The 19,411-nt window shown below is 38.7% G+C and overlaps 1 protein-coding gene across 6 annotated transcripts in view; it reads left to right on the top strand.

Annotated features, from left to right (window-relative positions):
* The window catches only part of PSME4 (proteasome activator subunit 4), a 106,116-nt gene extending 90,319 nt beyond the window's left edge, over positions 1-15,797 (top strand). For 2 of the 6 annotated variants that reach the window (XM_008976287.5, XM_063594952.1), the window contains 6 exons: positions 4,197-4,325; positions 5,458-5,613; positions 10,416-10,590; positions 12,970-13,103; positions 13,627-13,765; positions 14,277-15,797. In XM_008976287.5, coding sequence (XP_008974535.1) covers positions 4,197-4,325; positions 5,458-5,613; positions 10,416-10,590; positions 12,970-13,103; positions 13,627-13,761 — 729 coding nt within the window. In that variant the 3' untranslated portion in view covers positions 13,762-13,765; positions 14,277-15,797. Of the gene's footprint in view, positions 1-4,196; positions 4,326-5,457; positions 5,614-10,415; positions 10,591-12,969; positions 13,104-13,626; positions 13,766-14,276 lie in introns of those variants that run through there. The other 4 variants (XM_003822707.6, XM_034953139.3, XM_034953140.3 and 1 more) reach the window with 4 other exon arrangements.
* The last annotated feature ends 3,614 nt before the right edge of the window (positions 15,798-19,411 follow it).

Genomic DNA, 19,411 nt, shown 5'->3' on the forward strand with positions numbered 1-19,411 from the left:
CACAATTCCTACTGGAATTGAATTAAATTCATAAAGTAATTTTGGTCACATGCCAGGGATAAAAAATAATGTGTTCTGACATCGCACCAGTTGATGTTCAATAATTAATGTTCAATGTTATTTCCTTTTCCTTTTTTTTTTTTTTTTTTTTTTTTTGAGACAGGGTCTTGCTCTGTCACCCAGGCTGGAGTGCAGTAGCACGATCATAGCTCACTGCAGTCTCAGTCTCCCGGGCTCAAGGGGTATTCATTGTTACTGAGTTGATTAGTGTTTCTGGGCTTATTTGGTAGACACAGCACATTTTCTAAGAGAAATAGCTTGTACTGGCATTTTCAATTCAAATTTGGGATTACTAAGATTTTATTTAACCACTTGTATTTTTATATCTTTTACCTCTCATGTGAAAACTCTTGGTTCCTGTTGACAGTTACTCTAAATTTGATTTTTATACATCCCACAAAGCATTATATTACCCTGCTTTTAAAAGTCACTGCTGTAAGTATGTTTCCTGCCAGCCAGATAAACAGTGAGTTTCACTTATTTCATTTTGCTTTTGCTTTTTTTCTGAAGAGACTTTTAAGGGATTACTTTATAACAATAGGAATGATTCATATGATAGGATATCTAAACTACAAGGATGTACTACAGTTTATTTAACCAGACACTCTCTAGATCCAATAGATATTTGAATTATTTCCAATGTTGTGCTTTTGAAATAGTGCTACAATGTAGATCTTTGTGTAGACATTTCATATGTTTGCCAGTATATCTTTGAGGTAGGAGGGTAGACATACATTGCCAGTATTGGGGGAAATTCACCCCCAATATTTCACATAGGTTCTTTTCTATTTTCCCTAAGTGTCGGCCGGTCTGAGAAATAAAGGGACAGAGTACAAAAGAGAGGAATTTTAAAGCTGGGTGTCCGGGGGAGACATCCCATGTCAGCAGGTTCCTTGATGCCCCTGAGCCGTAAAACCAGCAAGTTTTTATTAGTGATTTTCAAAAAGGGAGGCAGTATATGAATAGGGTGTGGGTCACAGAGATCACGTACTTCCCAAGGTAATAAAATATCACAAAGGAAATGGAGGCAGGGCGAGATCTCAGAACCATAGGACCGGGGCAAAATTAAAATGGCTAATGAAGTTTCGGGCACACATTGTCATAGATAACATCTTATCAGGAGATGGGGTTTTAGAGCAGACCACTGGTCTGACCAAAATGTATTAGGCAGGAATTTCCTCATCCTAATAAGCCTGGGAGCACTACGGGAGACCGGGGCTTATTTCCTCCCTTAGCTATGACTGTAAAAGACAGTCGTCCCCAAAGCGGCCATTTCAGAGGCCTCCCCTTAGGGACACATTCTCTTTCTCAGGGATGTTACTTGCTGAGAAAAAGAATTCAGCGATATTTCTCCTATTTGCTTTTGAAAGAAGAGAAATATGGCTCTGTTCCACCAGGCTCACAGGCAGCCAGAGTTTAAGGTTATCTCCTTTGTTGTCTGAACATTGCTGTTATCCTGTTCTTTTTTCAAGGTGCCCAGATTTCATATTGTTTAAACAATTTGTGCAATTAACACAATTATCACAGGGTCCTGAGGCGACATTCATCCTCAGCTTACGAAGATGATGGGATTAAGAGATTAAAGTAAAGACAGGCATAGGAAATCACAAGAGTATTGATTGGGGAAGTGATAAGTGTCCATGAAGTCTTCACAATTTATGTTCAGAGATTGCAGTAAAGACAGGCATAATAAATTATAAAAGTATTAATTTGGGGAACTAATAAATGTCCATGAAATCTTCACAATTTATGTTCTTCTGCCATGGCTTCAGCCGGTCCCTCCGTTTGGGGTCCCTGACTTCCTGCAACAGCCAGTAGAAAGTAAATGAATATGTGCTTTTGCTAGACGCTCCTACACACCCCTCTTTATTGGTTATTTCCTCAGAGACTCACTTTTACAGTATGATATTAAACATCCCGATTTTTCCCAGTGGAACAGGTGGAAACATATAACTCAGTATGGTTTTAATTTGCAAAAAGAAATAATTTTTATTCTAAAATACCAAGGATTATATTAACTGAGGTAAAATATTTAAAACTCAGCATTATGAAATGTCTTTGCATACCCATAACAAAAAAAGAACTGAATCATGCCTTTGTTATGACAAAGGCTCTCCTTGACCAAACTTAAGTCAGCTCCTCTGAGCCGTCTTTCTGACCAGATCTCATCCTTGGGCTCTGTCTTTGGCCTGTCTGTCTTTGGTCCAGTTTTAGCAAGACTGTCTCTAATCTAGTTTAGAAAGAATCCCCCACCCTTGGTATCTGATCACCCTATTCTACCTTTTGCAGGAATCCCGTTAAGTTGGTTTAGGAGGAATCCTCCTACCCCTGATGTCACTGAATAAACTTTTCCTTAACGATTTTAACAAATGTCAGAATAATTTTTTTTAACAACAGTTTCAAGCTGAGTGTATTAATTCACTATGATAGTTTGTCCAGTATTTGATAGAAATAATTTCCCTTAGCAAACTTTATTTTTTTTTTAAGAGACAGGGTATCACTCTGTCACCCTGGCTAGAGTGCAGTGCTGTGATCATAGCTCACTGTAACCTTGAACTCCTGGGCTCAAGCAATCTTCCCACCTCAGCCTCCCAAGGACTATAGGCATGTGGCACCAAGCCCAGCTAATTTGTGTGTGTGTGTGTGTAGAGGCAGGATCTTGCTCTGTTATCCATGCCAGCCTCATGAGAATCCCTCCAACTTAGCACCCCAGAGTCCCTTAGCAAACTTTATTAAAGCTTTCCCCTACTGAATGTGCAAGGGTATATTTTTCAAATATTTAAAACGAATTTAAGGCATCAGACAGCATACATTCATAGTCAAAGTATGGTACCAGACAAACCTGATTTCTTCATTAAAACAAATATGGATACTGGGTACACTGGCCCATGCCTGTAATCTCAGCACTTTGGGAGGCCAGCGCAGGAAGATTGCTCAAGTCTCAGGAGTTTGAGACCAATCTGGGCAACACAGTGAGATTCTGTCTCTACCATACATTAAATAAAAAAAATAGCTGGACACGGTGGTGCGTGCCTGTGGTCCCAGCTACTCAGAAGGCTGAGGTGGGAGGATCACCGACCCCAGAAAGTTGAGGCTACAGTGAGCCATGGTTGTGCCACTACACTCCAGCCTGGGCTACAGCGCAAGACCCTGTCTCAAAAAAAAAAAAGAATGACAGTGGCTACAGCCATCAGATTTGTTGGAATTCATAATGATAGTCTTTTAAAAATTCTTATCTACTTTTGGAGGACAGAAGGGAAATCATTATTCCAAATGAGGGAAAGCTTATATATATATATATAAGTATTCTAGCTAATAATGAAGAAGGAATGACCATTTCGCAAATCTCTCTTTTTATAATGGATTATCACAGAAAGACAAAACTAAATATCAGTGAAAGAAATACACAGCACCACTTATGTTGTGCCCAAAAAAGTGAAACTTCAATAAAGTCAGACCTTTACATCTAATAGCCAATTTATAAGACTTACTGGGGCCAAGGAATACCACTGCAGGGATGCAATCAGCAAAGGCCACAGTGGGGAAACTATAAAACAATAGACACAGCTTTTTTTCCCTGAGGAAAAAAAATAGAGAGCAAGGGATTTTAAGATAGTTGGGGGGGTGGGGGGGAATATATGCATTGAAAGAGATTTATGAAACATACCAAGTAAGTACAATATGTGGTCATTACCTTAAACCTGATTTCAAAAAACCAGTTGTAATAACACATGAATGTGGTACTTGGGGAAATCTGAGTACCGCCACATATTTTATATTACAACTGTAACGAAGTTTTATGTGTGATGATGTCCATTACATGATTCTTTTTTAAGGGACCTTTTAGAAATAACATAATAAAATATTTAGGATAAAACAGTCAGGGATTTGCTTCAAATAATTTCATTGGGGAATGAGAGTCAGAGGGGAGGAAAAATGAAACAAAAGATTATGAGTTTGTCATTATTGAAGAGGTGATTGGCCCATGGGGGTTCATTATGCTATTCTCTAGTTTATGTGTTTGAAATTTTCCATAAAAATTGTTAAATTAAAGATGTGTTGTCTCTCATGTAGGATGCCTTTGTACTTACTGGCAATTATTTTTCCATTTTTGTCCTTTTTACATTGTTTTTTAGATTGCCCCAGTGGAAAATGACAATAGCTACGATGAACTGAAAAGAGATGCAAAGTTATGTTTATCATTAATGTCTCAGGGGTTGCTTTACCCTCATCAAGTGCCTTTGGTACTTCAGGTGCTAAAACAAGTAAGAGTGTTTATAATATTTATGTCTTTTGATTAGGATTTTGGTTTACCATTCTAAGAATTTCAGTCAGCTGCAGTGCACACAGCGCCTGGTTTTTGTTTTGAATGTTCTTTTAGTATAAGAGAAGACATATATATTGACCAAAGAAACAGACCTAGATTCTGTGCCTGGCTCTGCCCCCGCCTTCTGTGAGTTTGGGCAAGTCAGTCAAGCCAAAAATATGCAGATAGCTAATTAATTATTAAGTGCTTTGGATAAAAAGTGCTTATGAGGAAGGTGGATGGTGGTTCCTTTCTACCACCAGTTCCCCTTTGTTTTGCTCACTTCTGTTACCTGGTCTATTCTAGAGAGACCTATACTGACTGTACATTTTCTGCCTGCATTGTTGGTATACTGTATGGTCAGCTTTATCCAGACATTACACATGTTATATAGAAGTGGACGTCTTCCCATAGCTTTCATTTTAAATTTGATAACCACACTGGAAAATATTTTCAACAACCTACAGTTGTATTTCTTTGTAGTAGAATTTAGTAGTTGTTAATCATTTGCTTTCCAGACCCTGCTGTTGCTACCAAAAGTAAAATAATGTGCCATCCTCAGAGGAGTTAGGAGCCATTAATCATGACTGTCTCTTGTGAAATTGACTTTTACCTTTGTGTGGGTTTTTTTGTTATTGTTTTTGAGACAGAGTTCGCTCTGCTGCCCAGGCTGGAGTGCAGTGGCCCCATTCTGCTCACTGCAACCTCCGCCCCCTAGGTTCATGAGATTCTCTTGTCTCAGCTTCCCAAGTAGCTGGGATTACAGGTGCCTGCCACCACACCCAGCTAATTTTAGTATTTGTAGTGGAGACAGGGTTTCACCATGTTGGCCAGGCTGATCTCAAACTCCTGACCTCAGGTGATCCACCCACCTCACTCATCCTCCCAAAGTACTGAGATTACAGGCGTGAGTCACTGTGCCTAGCCTCATTCAACCTTTTATTTATAACGAAATATGAGCTTGTCCTAACTATACCTGTGTAAATAGAGTTAAATTAGAATATTACATTGTTTGTGTGTAATGTCACTATCTGTCATCTCATGTTCTTGTCAGTACTGCTTTATCGTTTATATTTATTTGTCATTCACAGACAGCAAGAAGCAGTTCTTGGCATGCACGATACACAGTACTGACCTACCTCCAGACCATGGTATTTTATAACCTCTTTATTTTCCTAAACAATGAAGATGCAGTTAAAGATATCAGGTGGCTGGTTATAAGTCTTTTGGAGGACGAACAACTGGAGGTAAAATTTAAGTTATAGAAAACGGAAATTCAGTCAATTTAAAGAAACCATCATGGTTCCCTTTTTAATAAGTATTTGCGGCCAGGTGCAATTGTTTATATTTATAACCTCAACTCTTTGAGAGACGAAGTCAGTGAGATCACTTGATGCCAGGAGTTTGAGACCAGCCTGGACAACGTAGCAAGACTGTCTCTACAAAAAGTACCAAAATTAGCTGGACATGGTGGTGTGCGCCTGTGATCCCAGCTATTCAGGAGGTCGAGGTCGGAGGATCGCTTAAGCCTGGAGGTTGAGCCTGCAGTGAGCTGTGATTGTACCACTGCATTCATCCTGAGCAGCAGAGTGAGACCCTGTCTCAAAAAAATTAAATAAAAATAACTTTAATTTTAACATAGCCCTATGTGAGTAATTTTGATACCCTAATCATGATTCCTTATAATACAAATGGAAGAAAAATTGGGCATGTTTTCGCTCTGTCTTCTTTGCAGTTGGGCAAATAATACTCATGAACCCAAGTTTTCTTAACCATGAGAAATTGGGGATGATAATTGTAATTGTCCCACTAGTCCTAATGATTTTTAAGGAACTCATGAGAATGTGCATGATGGCAGTTTCAAAGGGATTAAAAATCTACACATAGGCGCTGCTATCCAGTAGACTTAATACAGGTTTGCTGTCCTTTTTTTGTTTTTCTTTGGTAGAAAAAGGTAACTTTTGTGGTGAGGTTACATTAATGGTTTGTACAAAAAGATAATGTATTATCCCATACGGCCAAACGTAAGAAGCATGTTGGCAGTAAATATGGCATGAGATACTACTTTTTAAGTTGGCATTAAGGAAGAAAATGTAATGGAATTTTTGGTGAAAATTTTGCTTATTTTATGGACTTCATAGTTTTTTCTTGTAGTAAAGTACTCACAGTATTTTATATACTTATTAGTATTGAAAATAGATTTTACTCACAGGAAAGTAGGAATGGAAATTTCTCTACCTCCCTAATGAGTCTATTTATATTTCTTATATTCTGAGAGTGGATATTTTCTAGTCCCGGTGGTACTCACAGACTGGTTATAACAACTGTTTTTTTTTTTTTTTTGAGACGGAGTCTCGCTGTTACCCAGGCTGGAGTGCAGTGGCACGCTCTCAGCTCACTGCAAGCTCCGCCTCCTGGGTTCACGCCATTCTCCTGCCTCAGCCATCCCAAGTAGCTGGGACCACAGGCGCCCACCACCATGCCTGGCTAATTTTTTGTATTTTTAGTAGAGATGGGGTTTCACCATGTTAGCCAGGATGGTCTCGATCTCCTGACCTCGTGATCTGCCTGTCTCAGCTTCCCAAAGTGCTGGGATTACAGTCGTGAGCCACCACGCCTGGCCTGGTTATAACAACTCTTAAGAGACTTCAATTAAAATATTTACAGCTGTGATTTTTTTTTTAATTTCTTATTATATTCTTTAAAAACTAACCTAAAGGAGTGGAAACAATGACCTTGTCATTGTTTCCTAACTTTAATTATTATACTGTTTGCATTTAGGAGCTTCTTTTAGAACATTTTTATGGTTTCTTTTTTTTTTTTTTTTTTTTTTTTGAGACCGAGTCTTGCTTTGTTGTCCAGGCTGTAGTGCAGTGGCACAATTATGGCTCACTGCAGCCTCTGCCTCCTGAGCTCAAGTGATCCTCCCACCTCAGCCTCCTGAGTAGCTGGGACTATGGGTATTTGCCACCACACGGAATTACTTTTTTTGTGTTTTTGTAGAGGCAAGGTTTTGCCATACTGCCCAGGCTGGTCTCAAACTCCTGGGCCCAAGCAATCCACCCGCCTTGGCCTTATCAATTATTTTTATATTTTCTTCCATATAGAGGTTTAAACATAGCTGTTATATAAACATAACCATGATCATTAAAACTATCATATTTTTAAAGCAACATGTAAAACCAAAAAGCAGTAATAATTCGCTAAATTCTGTTCGTTGATAGTATGGGGAAAAACAATGTTATCTAAATGAGAACTGTTTAAAGAAACCTTACTGTATTTAAAGGAAACTTCTTAGAAATAGAGGAAAATAGTATGTTTTTAGCTGAGAAGGCTAAATATATTCTTTCCTCACTTTTTAAAGTTAGTTAATTATAGACATGTACCCTGGAGTAAAATATCTCAGAAGTAGACCCTGTCACTGGAAAAGAGCATAAATCAGTTGGAGGTGTTGGGGATCATTTGTTAGCAATTTGAAGTAAGAGAAAAATAAATTAAAACATCTCATATTACAGTATATTTTTGATAAAGAGATTTACCATCCCCGCCCCACCTTTTTTTGGAGATGGAGTTTCACTCTTTTTGCCCAGGCTGGAGTGCAGTGGTGCGATCTCGGCTCACTGCAACCTCTGCCCCCTGGGTTGAAGCGATTCTCCTGCTTCAGCCTCCTGAGTAGCTGGGATTACAGACACCTGCCACCACGCCCAGCTAATTTTTATATTTTTAGTAGAGACGGGGTTTTACCATGTTGGCCAGGCTGGTCTCAAACTCCTGACCTCAGGTGATCCACCCGCCTGGGCCTCCCAAAGTACTAGGATACAGGCGTGAGCCACCATGCCCTGCCAATCACCACCTCCAGCTTTAAAAAATAAATTAGGAGAAAGTGGATTTGGATATTATTTATAGGAACGTAATAGGAGCAGAGATGACTTTCTAAGCCTTTGAGTTAATAGACGTCACATCAAAACATGCACAGATCTGACTACTCAGAGTGGTGGTGGTATTGTAATAATGTATGCAGATAGCCGGGCGTGGTGGCTTATGCCTGTAATCCCAGCACTTTGGGAGGCCGAGGTGGGCGGATCACGAGGTCAGGAGATCGAGACCATCCTGGCTAACATGGTGAAACCCCATCTCTACTAAAAATACAAAAAAATTAGCCAGGCGTGGCAGCGGGTTGTAGCTGTAGTCCCAGCTACTTGGGAGGCTGAGGCAAGAGAATGGCGTCAACCCAGGATGTGGAGCTTGCAGTGAGCCAAGATCGTGCCACTGCACTCCATCCTGGTGCCAGAGCGAGACTCCATCTCAAAAAAAAAAAAAAGTATACAGATAAAGACACTACTTGCTATAAGCAGTGAAAAGTCACATCTCCCAATGACCAGGAAAATGCAAACTTGAAACAGTGAGGCATTTTTAGCTACTCCTAATTTAGTGTTTTCCTCCCTTCACAAAACAAAAATGTGTAGTGATGAAAAGCAGTGTAAGGTATAACTGGTAGTTCACATTTAAGTTTTGTGTCATTATATGTTAGCACTAGCTTTTTTGAAAAGCAACTAATAGCCATAAAATTAGCTGTAAAATTGTTTATATCTTTAAACTTACTAATCCCAATTTTTGTAATCTATTCTAAGAAAATATACTGCAGGCTGGGCACAGAGGCTTACGCCTGTAATCCCAGCACTTTGGGAGGCCAAGGCAGGAGGATTGCTTGAGCCCAGGAGTTGGAGATCAGCCTGGGCAACAAAAAAAAAAGTGAGACCCGTGTCTACAAAAAATAAAAAAATAAAAATGGAGTATATTGAAAATATATACTGTAATATGAAAAGTTACACAAATTAAGAATATAGCATAGTACTGAGAATATGAAAGCAATCAAGTCAGTATTTATGAAAATAAATTTTGGCGGCTGGGTGCGGTAGCTCATGCCTGTAATCGCAGCACTTTGGGAGGCTGACGTGGGCGGATCACGAGGTCAGAAGATCAAGACCATCCTGGCTAACACGGTGAAACCCCATCTCTACTAAAAATACAAAAAAAAAAAAAAAAAAAAATTAGCCATGGTGTCAGGTGCCTGTAGTCCCAGCTACTTGGGAGGATGAGGCAGGAGAATGGCATGAACCCAAGAGGCAGAGCTTGCAGTGAGCCGAGACTGTGCCACTGCACTCCAGCCTGGGCGACAGAGCGAGACTCCATCTCAAAAAAAAAAAAAAAGAAAGAAAAGAAAAGGAATTGTGGCATATAAGCTTTATAGGAAATAGTGCAACCAGTAAAACATTTTATGATGTATTTCATATGCTAGTGTGATGAACGCAGCAAAGAACATGTTATGTACTCGACAGACGATGATAAAATTATGAGAAACCTTTTGAAGGAATACAACAGAGCAAAACATCTGTTTTTTAAAATTATCATTGTGTATTATGAATATTAAACAAATGTTTGTGATTTATATGTGAAACAATGTCTTTTTACTGCTTTTTTGTTTTCCCAAAAGTTGAGTTACCATTCCAATTTGAAATGGACTGTGTACACGCTTCATTTAGTACTTTTGTAAACTGTGTTTGTGATCTGACAGCAGCCTGTGAAATTCATAAGAATCACATAGGATGTAAGTCTCCATGATGTATGCCAATTACAGAAATTAGGTTGGTCTGTGTCTTTGTTACTAACAAAAATAGCTATAGCAGTGGCCTTCAGAGATGTAGAGTCTGGAAAAACTTGATCTTAATGTCAGGTTCTGGCACTGCTTTTACAGTTATAGCCCTGATGAGAGCTATCAGTAGGGAAAATAATTTATGGAGAAATTTAATTTTGCTAAAAGAGATAAAAGTTTATGCTCATAACCCTAATGTAGTTTTTATCCATTATGAGGCCACAAACTCTTTGAGAGTCTGCTGAAATCTCTATTAAGAAACTGCCAAAGAGCATACACAAAATTTGCATGCAATTTCAGGGAAGGTCTTCACCCCAGTTCCCACACTACCCCCTATCCTCCATTATTCCCTCAGACTTAGAATGTCAGTCCTAATAGAAATTATTATATCTACAGGTTCGAGAAATGGCTGCTACTACCTTAAGCGGTCTGCTACAGTGTAACTTTCTTACCATGGACAGTCCTATGCAGATTCATTTTGAGCAACTTTGCAAAACAAAACTACCTAAGAAAAGAAAGCGAGACCCTGGTTCTGTAGGAGATACCATTCCTTCTGCAGGTAACATTGCTGGTAGGAAACACCTGTATCCTATTGGGAATTAATGAGGGTTAACCAGGCTTACTCATATTTATTGAATAACTTGTATGTATGTGCCTAGGTCTATGCTAGGTATTGGGAAAAGTTTTCCCTACTTTTGAGGAGTTTTGCATATAGAAAGCAGGACTTGGAATGTAGAAAAGCTAAAATTGAGGTAGGTAGAAAGGAACCTGTAGAACTGCTACCTAACAACTATTGTATTCAGTCTACCCTCCACCCAGAATAGCTTCATAAAAAAGAGATATTCAGAATTAGTTATTTTGGAGGGTCTGAAAAACCTGTTTAGGAATTTAGAACTTAAATGTAGATGTACTAACAGAAAAAACTAAAGCAAGCCTTGTTTTTTATTTGGAGAGGGGATTATTCGGTCCTTCATTAGTCCTTTGGTGAGGGGGTGCGGAGTCATTGCAGGAGCTTCCAATCTAATTGAATATAGACACAAGATAAACACGAGAATAAGATCTGACTACTATGTCATGTTTAAAAAGAAATGTAAATGTGATTACAAAGATGCATCCTGCCATGTTAACTGTAATCATAATAGAAAATACATAAAAAGATTAATAGTAAGTAGGAATTTTATTGAATTTAGATGAAGTGCTTAGAATATAAAGCTTTTACTGCTGATTAGTGTCTTAATTATGTCATAAAGTTACCTAGTAACAGAATCCAATAAAATATCAATGTACATTCTAGTATCTTTGCTTTTTGGGATATATATATGTATGTATATATATTATATATATATTATAAATATATTTCATAATATATACTTTTTGGAAACAGGATCTTCCACTGTCACCCAGGCTGGAGTGCAGTGGCATGATCTCAGCCCCCTGCAACCTCCACCTCCTGGGTTCAGGCGATTCTCATGCCTCTGTTAGCCGAGTAGCTAGGATTGCAGTCGCGCGCTACCACACCTGGCTAATTTTTTGTATTTTTAGTAGAGTTTCACCATGTTGATCAGGCTGGTCTTGAGCTCCTGACCTCAAGTGATCCACCCACCTGGGCCTTCTAGAATACTGGGATTACAGACGTGAGCCACAGCGCCCGGCCTGAGAACTCTGTTTTTTTAATGATAAAGCACCAAAGTATTTTTAGGTCTTTTGTTACACCAAATGATATTGTTTACAATTTTGACCAGTCCAAATTCTCTTTTCCTTACCTTCAACTCCCTATTTTCCATGTGTCACAAATACAAATGTAATATGCTTTAAAACATGTGAATACACACACCTTTATTGAGGAGCTGAGAATTTGAAACCACTTACACCACTACAGAACTAACTTACACCACTACAGAAAGAATAGAGACCCTTTAGAATACAGACATGCTGCAATTCTCTGTTTTAAGAAATAGACATTCTTCATACATGATGTGTTTACTAATGAATTGATGTATTCTGGGTAGGGGCGTCACATCCAGAAAAAAACACGCTAATTTTGATTGGAGATTGTTTTAGAATCAGGGATTGTACTGGCCTAGGTACAATTATGCTGTCATTGATAAGCAACTATGGAAGTCTTGAAAATTCCTTTTTTTTTTTTTTTTTTTTTTTTGAGGTAAAGTCTTCCTCTATCGCCCTCCTTGGAGTGCAGTGGTTTTGAATATGGCTCACTGCAGCCTTGACCTCCCAGGCTCAAGCGATCCTCCTGCCTCAGCCTCTTGTCTAGCTGGAACCACAGGCATGCACTGCCATGCCCAGCTTTTTTTTTTTTTTTTTTTCCTTGAGACGGAGCCTCACTCTGTATCCCAGGCTGGAGTACAGTGGTGCGATCTTGGCTCACTGCAACCTCTGCTTCCCTGGTCAAATGATTCTCATGCCTCAGCTTCTGGGTATCTGTGACTTCACATGCCATCACACGCAGCTAATTTTTGTATTTTTAGCAGAGACAGGGTTTCGCCACGTTGGCCAAGCTGTTCTTGAACTCCTGACTGACCTCAGGTGATCCACCCACCCTGGTCTCTCAATGTGCTGGGATTATAGGCATGAACCACCATGCCTGGCCACCAGCTGATTTTTAAAAATTATTTTTGGAGAGACAGGTTCTCACTTTATTGCCCTGGCTGGTCTCAAATTCCTGGCCTCAAGTGATCCTCCTACCTTGGCCTCCCAAAGTGCTGGGATTACAGGTATGAGCCACTGTGCCCAGCTGACAAATTCTTAAATACAGAATTATTTTTAGTTTAGCCTCAAAATCAAGTATTTGATGTGTTTACATGTAGATTCATTTTAAATGCAGAAATTCATATATTGAAAACAACACAATTGAAAACTAATTTTATCTCACTGTAACAAGTGCATTAGAGACATATATATATTTGCACAAATGTTGCTGTTCTCTTTGCAGAGTTGGTCAAACGCCATGCTGGGGTGCTAGGACTTGGTGCATGTGTTCTTTCTAGTCCTTACGATGTTCCCACCTGGATGCCCCAGCTCCTCATGAATCTCAGTGCACATCTAAATGATCCTCAGCCAATTGAGGTACAGTTCTTCCTTATTAGTTTGTACGTGTATTATCAGTGATGTTTTGTAAGAAACCATAATAATAATTTCCTATACACTCTGAACTAACTGCTTTCATAAAGCTACTACCTCTGCCAGGGCTTTGTCTGCTCACCAGTAATTATTAAAAAATTACAGAGACCTTGCTGCCATGGATATTTGAGATCTTTTGGTAGTGTGGAAATTATTGTAGCTTCTATCCCTCCCAGTCCAATGGAAGTAAAGTACTGTCAATATTGTTGTGATAAATTTTATGTTTCTATTTTTCTAGCACTGCAAAGTATTTTACTGGAAGCTAATATTAAATAGGAAATTATGATGGCATTTTTAGTAACTCAAAAGACCATTCACTTTGTCCTTCTCATTGGCTTTTTGGTTTTGTAGAACTTGGTATTGTGTGAGATCTGAAGTCTAGAGGGACAGTAATTTAACTAAAAGTATCCTACATATGATCCTGGTTGTCCAGAGAGGTTAAAACGTATGTGGGTCGTCTACTTTACAGATGACTGTAAAAAAAACCTTATCCAATTTCCGAAGGACTCACCATGACAACTGGCAGGAACACAAACAGCAATTCACTGATGACCAACTGCTTGTTCTCACCGATCTTCTTGTGTCACCATGCTATTATGCATAGAAAGGTAAGTCAGCAAAGTTCTGAATTTACATTGGTTTGGTGACTGAGAACTAGATATTTATTGTTTTTTTTCTTTTTGCTGACATTCTTAGATGTCAGTGTTTAGATAAAGTTGGATGGCGGGGATTGTTTGTTTTTAAACATGGCTTTTGCTATGGCCATTGGAAATGAGAATTTTGCTGTGCCTCCTTGCTTTAGGTTTAAAGCAGAGAAAATGTGTGACTGCTTTTGGACCTTTGTAAATGAGTGGTGTCAGCCTGGGAATAGTTAGATAAAGGAAAATAAATCTTATTCTTGGTTGCCTCCTGGGTGGGGCTGGGACATTTTGTGTGGCCCTGAGGACTCTGGGTTCTAAAAGTTGTGAGAACTTGATTTGGATTCTTACACCCATTCTGTTAAAGAGGGAGTACCCAGAAGCCTTTCTACTGGAATAGGAAGAATAAAAATTTCATTTATTAGGCTTTTAGAGTTGGATGTCTTGTTACCTAATTGAAATTTTTTCCTCCCTGATACAGATGACTAGTCCTCACTTCAGGCTCTTTTCATCAAAAATTCCACACCCTCAGGTACCATCTGTGGTGGCTCTCTGCAAGTTTTAAAACTGCCTCTGCTGAGCTCTCATCATTTTGGTGGTTTCTATGTTAGATCTCGTTAGTCTGCATTCCACAGCTTCTCAGTTGCCATTTGATTTCCCAACTTGTCCGGAAGTGTTTCCAGAATACTGATCACTTTTTTTTTTTTGAGGCATCTGACAAAGTCACAAAGTCTCAGACTAGAAATAATTACCCAGTATGATCATGGCATCCAAGACCAGAGTCTCAGAACTCATTAAGAAACAGTTTACTTGGAATGGAGAATACCCATCTGTAATACAGGTCCTGTCATTTCATTCATCTCAAATTATTTTGAATTCTTCCCAAATGGCTGCTGGATTTAGATGGTAATAGGGGCTGTGGGCCATAAATCTGAAGCCTTGAGAACCTTGGGTCTGGAGAGCCATGAAGAGGGAAGGAAAAGAGGGCAAGTCCTGAACCTAACCAATGACCTGATGGATTGCTCGACCAAGACACAGAAGTGAAGTCTGTGTCTGTGCACTTCCCACAGACTGGAGTTTTTGGTGCTGAATAGAGCCAGTTGCTAAAAAATTGGGGGTTTGGTGAAGAAATCTGATTGTTGTGTGTATTCAATGTGTGATTTTAAAAATAAACAGCAACAACAATAAAAACCCTGACTGGCTGTTTTTTCCCTGTATTCTTTACAACTATTTTTTGACCCTCTGAAAATTATTATACTTCACCTAAATGGAAGACTGCTGTGTTTGTGGAAATTTTGTAATTTTTTTCTTTATTTTATTCTCTCTCTCTCCCTTTTTATTTTGCCTGCAGAATCGTTGAGAGACTAATAAGGCTTAATATTTAATTGATTTGTTTAATATGTTATATAAATGTAAAAGAGTGTATAAACTGTAGAGATAGCATTCGCAAGACTTTGTACAGATGCAACCTTTTACACAACATCATTGTGTAATTTGTAAAGATTCACATGTAGTTCTTTATTATAGTGATTTTGGGCTTTTGTACCCACTGAATGCCATTTTTTGTGTTTTTAAATTATTTTCTTTATCTTTCCTTGTTACAAAAACTGAGATGTGGGGTTTTTCTTTTTTTTTTTCAGTTCACTTATCATTAGAATGTCTGAACTTTTATGTAACATTTTTGTGTGCATCTCTCAATGCTAACACCACATGTTTGCCTATGACAAGTTTATAGAGTGAAAGGTATCTTCTGGGTTGAAATAATTCACAAATTGGTGAATGTCATCTTGCAACACACCCTGTACAGTCTTCCTTAAAGGAACACTACAGTATATTTTTAGTATCTACATGCTGAATGACTGAATACAGACCTAAGCACAGCAGTGGTCCTGGTACAGTATTTAAGTGTCGGCATACACAGGCGTAATCCCTGTATAAAGTAGTGCCAAACTGATTTCAGTTGTGTAACTAGTTTAAAACCCAATAAATGGATTCTTTTTAACACCTGGCTTTTGTCTTCATTAAGAGGAGAAGACGGTTCTGTAGGCAGTGACTCCTGTGGATTTCCTTTTGCAGCCATAGATTTGTATCTGTAAATGTATGTCCTCTGACCAGTATAAATTATCTGGATCTGCCCTGTACAATACAGTAGCTACTAGCCATATCTGACTGTTTATATTTAATTAAATAAAAAATGTATTCCCTCAGTCTCACCGGCATATTTTAAACACTCTTGAGCTACATGTGGCTAGTGGTTACCACACTGAATAATATCGATGAACTTTTCCATCATCACAGAAAGTTCACCTAGCACTGACCTACGTGATTGATTGTTTTTGTGTGGAGGTGTGGGAGACAGAGTTTTGCTCTGTCATCCAGGCTGGAGTGCAATGGCACAATCTTGGCTTACTGCAACCTCTGCCTCCCATGTTCCCATGAGGAACGCTCATGCCTTAGCCTCCAGAATAGCTGGGACTATAGGCATGCACCACCACGCCCGGCTGATTTTTGTATTTTAGTAGAGACAGTTTCACCATGTTGCCCAGGCTGGGGTCAAACTCCTGAGCTCAGGCAGTCCACCTGCATCGGACTCCCAAAGTGCTAGGATTACAGGTGTGAGCCACCGTGCCTGATCCTAACTGATTGGTTCTTAAATTGATGTACCTAAGAATCATGAGGGGATTTTGTTTAAATGTACAGGGAATTCATTGTTCCCACTTCATGATATCAATTCCTGGTCCTGAGGCCACACGTTGAGAAGTGAGGCTTTACGTTGTATGTTGACCACTTCAGCTTTTTTTAATTAAGCTGTATGAAACTGCCTTAGCAATGGTTCCTAAATGGGAACTTTAAACAAAGATGTAAGATACTGGGTGCCCTCTCTGTTCCTCAATGAAAACTTCTCTGGCAGGGGTGCTTAGGCATTACAATATTAGAAGCTCTATGATGATTCAGTTGTTCAGCCAGGTTTGAGAACCACACGAATCCCACCACAGACCTAAAAAGAGTGTACCTTAATCTGAGTGCCTAACATGCTCCCAGGTGATTCTGATTCTGGGTTTGGAAGTCGCTTATTACTTTGATATTTCCCTAGTGACATTGTCCTATGAATTAATTGTTTACCAATAGGAAAAATGAAATTTTTTACCAGGAGGGAAAAGGAGAAGGGGGTGGAGAAAAGAGTTGCATGGCTTGTATGGTCTAAGATAGTTCTTAACATGTATATGGTGTGTTAAAAAGCATGAGGACAGCAGGAACTGTGTTAAGGGTGGTAACAAGATTTACTAGAGAAGGAGGGGAGAGGCTGACCTGTGTTTGGAAGTCACTGTTGACTGGGCATGGAAGACAGCATGGGCCACTCTCTGAGGGTGGATGAGAAGTGAGGAGAAGAAAAAGCCTATTTACCTTTTTATAAGGTCAAATAAATCTTTAGTTTCTGAATGGATCCTTTAGAAAGCAAAGACTGCAGATTGTCCTTCAAAATTTAGGAGGAAAATTTACTCACCTATTAATGTAAATGAAAGTTTAGGTGCAAATATATGATAAAGCTGTTTTCAAATATTTGAAATACTTGTCATTACCAAGCCCTTTAAGCCGCAGGCCACTTTTGGTAATTAGGAGTGTGGCCAGAAAGACTAAAGAGCAATTTTGTTTTATTAAAAAATTAACTTTTGGCCAGGCGCAGTGGCTCACATCTGTAATCCCAGCACTTTAGGATCGCTTGAGCCCAAGAGTTTGAGACCAGCCTGGGCAACATAGACCCTATTTCTACAAAAAATAGAAGAAAATAGCTGGGTGTGGTGGTACGTGCCTGTAGTCCCAGCTACTTGGGGGGCTGATGTGGGAGGCAGAGGTTACAGTGAACTGAGATCACGGCACTGCACTCCAGCCTAGGTGACAGAATGAGACCGTGTCTCACAAAAATAAAAAAATCATGAGCTGTCATCACAGGAAAAGTAACTTTTTCTACGTGGCCTTCATAACTGTTTTTGTAGACTTCGTCTTCTCAGTATATCCTAATTGTTTTAAGTATTCCTTTTGAACATCAAGGTTGTTTTCAGTTTCCTGTACTACAGATTACACTGCAGTGCACATTTTCATACCTTTATGCTTTAAAACTCTTCTTTTGTTGGAGCAGTTCCAAGGAGTGAGAGATGCTTAGATGAGGAGCTTTTTTTGTTTTAAAGAACATTTTAACAGCTCTCATATTTGCTGTTTTCCTCAAAGTGCACATGTATCCATTTGCATTGCAATAATAAGAGTGTATTAGAAGAATGCCAGTGTCAGGGCAGATTGATAGCCAATTCATGATCTATAATTAGCCCTGCTTATTTATTTGCAGATTTTCCATTTTTTTACTGCTACCAATGTTTTTTCCAATTTCGCTCACTTGTGGATTTTGTAGATATACTAGTTTTAGCCTTGTTGAATGGTTCTAGCTAGTTCTGGAACTTTGATGAGTCCTGATTTCCTCTTCTAGATCTCTAGAATCCTTTATGATTTGTGGTTTTTTGTTTGTTTTCAGTTTCAGACCATTTCTCCGGTAGGTATAACTCTGATGGTCTCAATGCAGCCCAAACCTATTGTAATCTCCATTCATATAGCCAAATGCCTGGAAATGAACTAGCATTTATTTATGCAGTAGCTAATTTATTATAGAGAGGTATATAATTTTGATCAGAATTCCCACTCCAAATGCTAATGAGTATTTTTCTGTGGATTGTTTCTGGGACTCATGGTTACCATTATTGATAACATATACTGGAACTGCTTTATTGCAAGTGGTTGGGAAGTGGAATATGTGGGAACTGGAAAACTTTCTTGAAGTTATTTCTAAACAGAATTCTGATGGCATACTCAACTCCTGGACTGAATAATAAGTTATCTAGCCTTCTTGCTTTTTGTTTTTTCGTTTTTTTGTTTGTTTTTGTTTTGTTTTGTTTTTATGAAAGCACAGGGAACTGAAGAAATTGCATTAATTAAATTACTTGATACTTGCTAGTTCTGTTTTAAAAAGATAAACCATTAGCTAAAATGAAGAATCCAGTATAAGTATTTCATCTGAACGGAATCAACTTTGCTTTTCTGGTAACCAGAGTGAATGAAGGAAAGGGCATTCAAATAACATTCTCTGTTTCTAAATAGCATCCCTGAGGTTAGAAAAGTAGTAATATCCTAGTTAGCCAGGTTGGAATACTGAAGGGAGAAGAGTTTAACTGGTTTTATTTTGTACCCATCATAGCAGACATACTTAGGAATGTTACTTGATTGTTCAGACTAAAACCTATCTTAGGAGTTCATTATTTTGGACATGTATGAATTCTAGAAGAATGAGAGAGGATGGTAATTTTAGTTTTGTGTTTGTGCTTAATAAAATTAGCCTGTACGTTGCACTATGATTTATCAAGATTTTTTACATTCAACATAGTATTAAGTAATACATCAATATCCATGATTCCTGGGCTTGGTCGTTTTATTTGCATGGGTAGTTTCTTTATACTTTGCATGTTTCCTGCCAATTAGTCCCCTTGCTGAGTTCCCTCAGTGAATTCACTAATACCTTAAGAGAGCTTAGTTAAGTTCAAATAGGTTTAATTTAAATTCTATTACAATGAC

The sequence above is a fragment of the Pan paniscus genome, chromosome 12 (genome assembly GCF_029289425.2).
Source record: "Pan paniscus chromosome 12, NHGRI_mPanPan1-v2.0_pri, whole genome shotgun sequence".
Taxonomy (NCBI): Eukaryota; Metazoa; Chordata; class Mammalia; order Primates; family Hominidae; genus Pan; species Pan paniscus.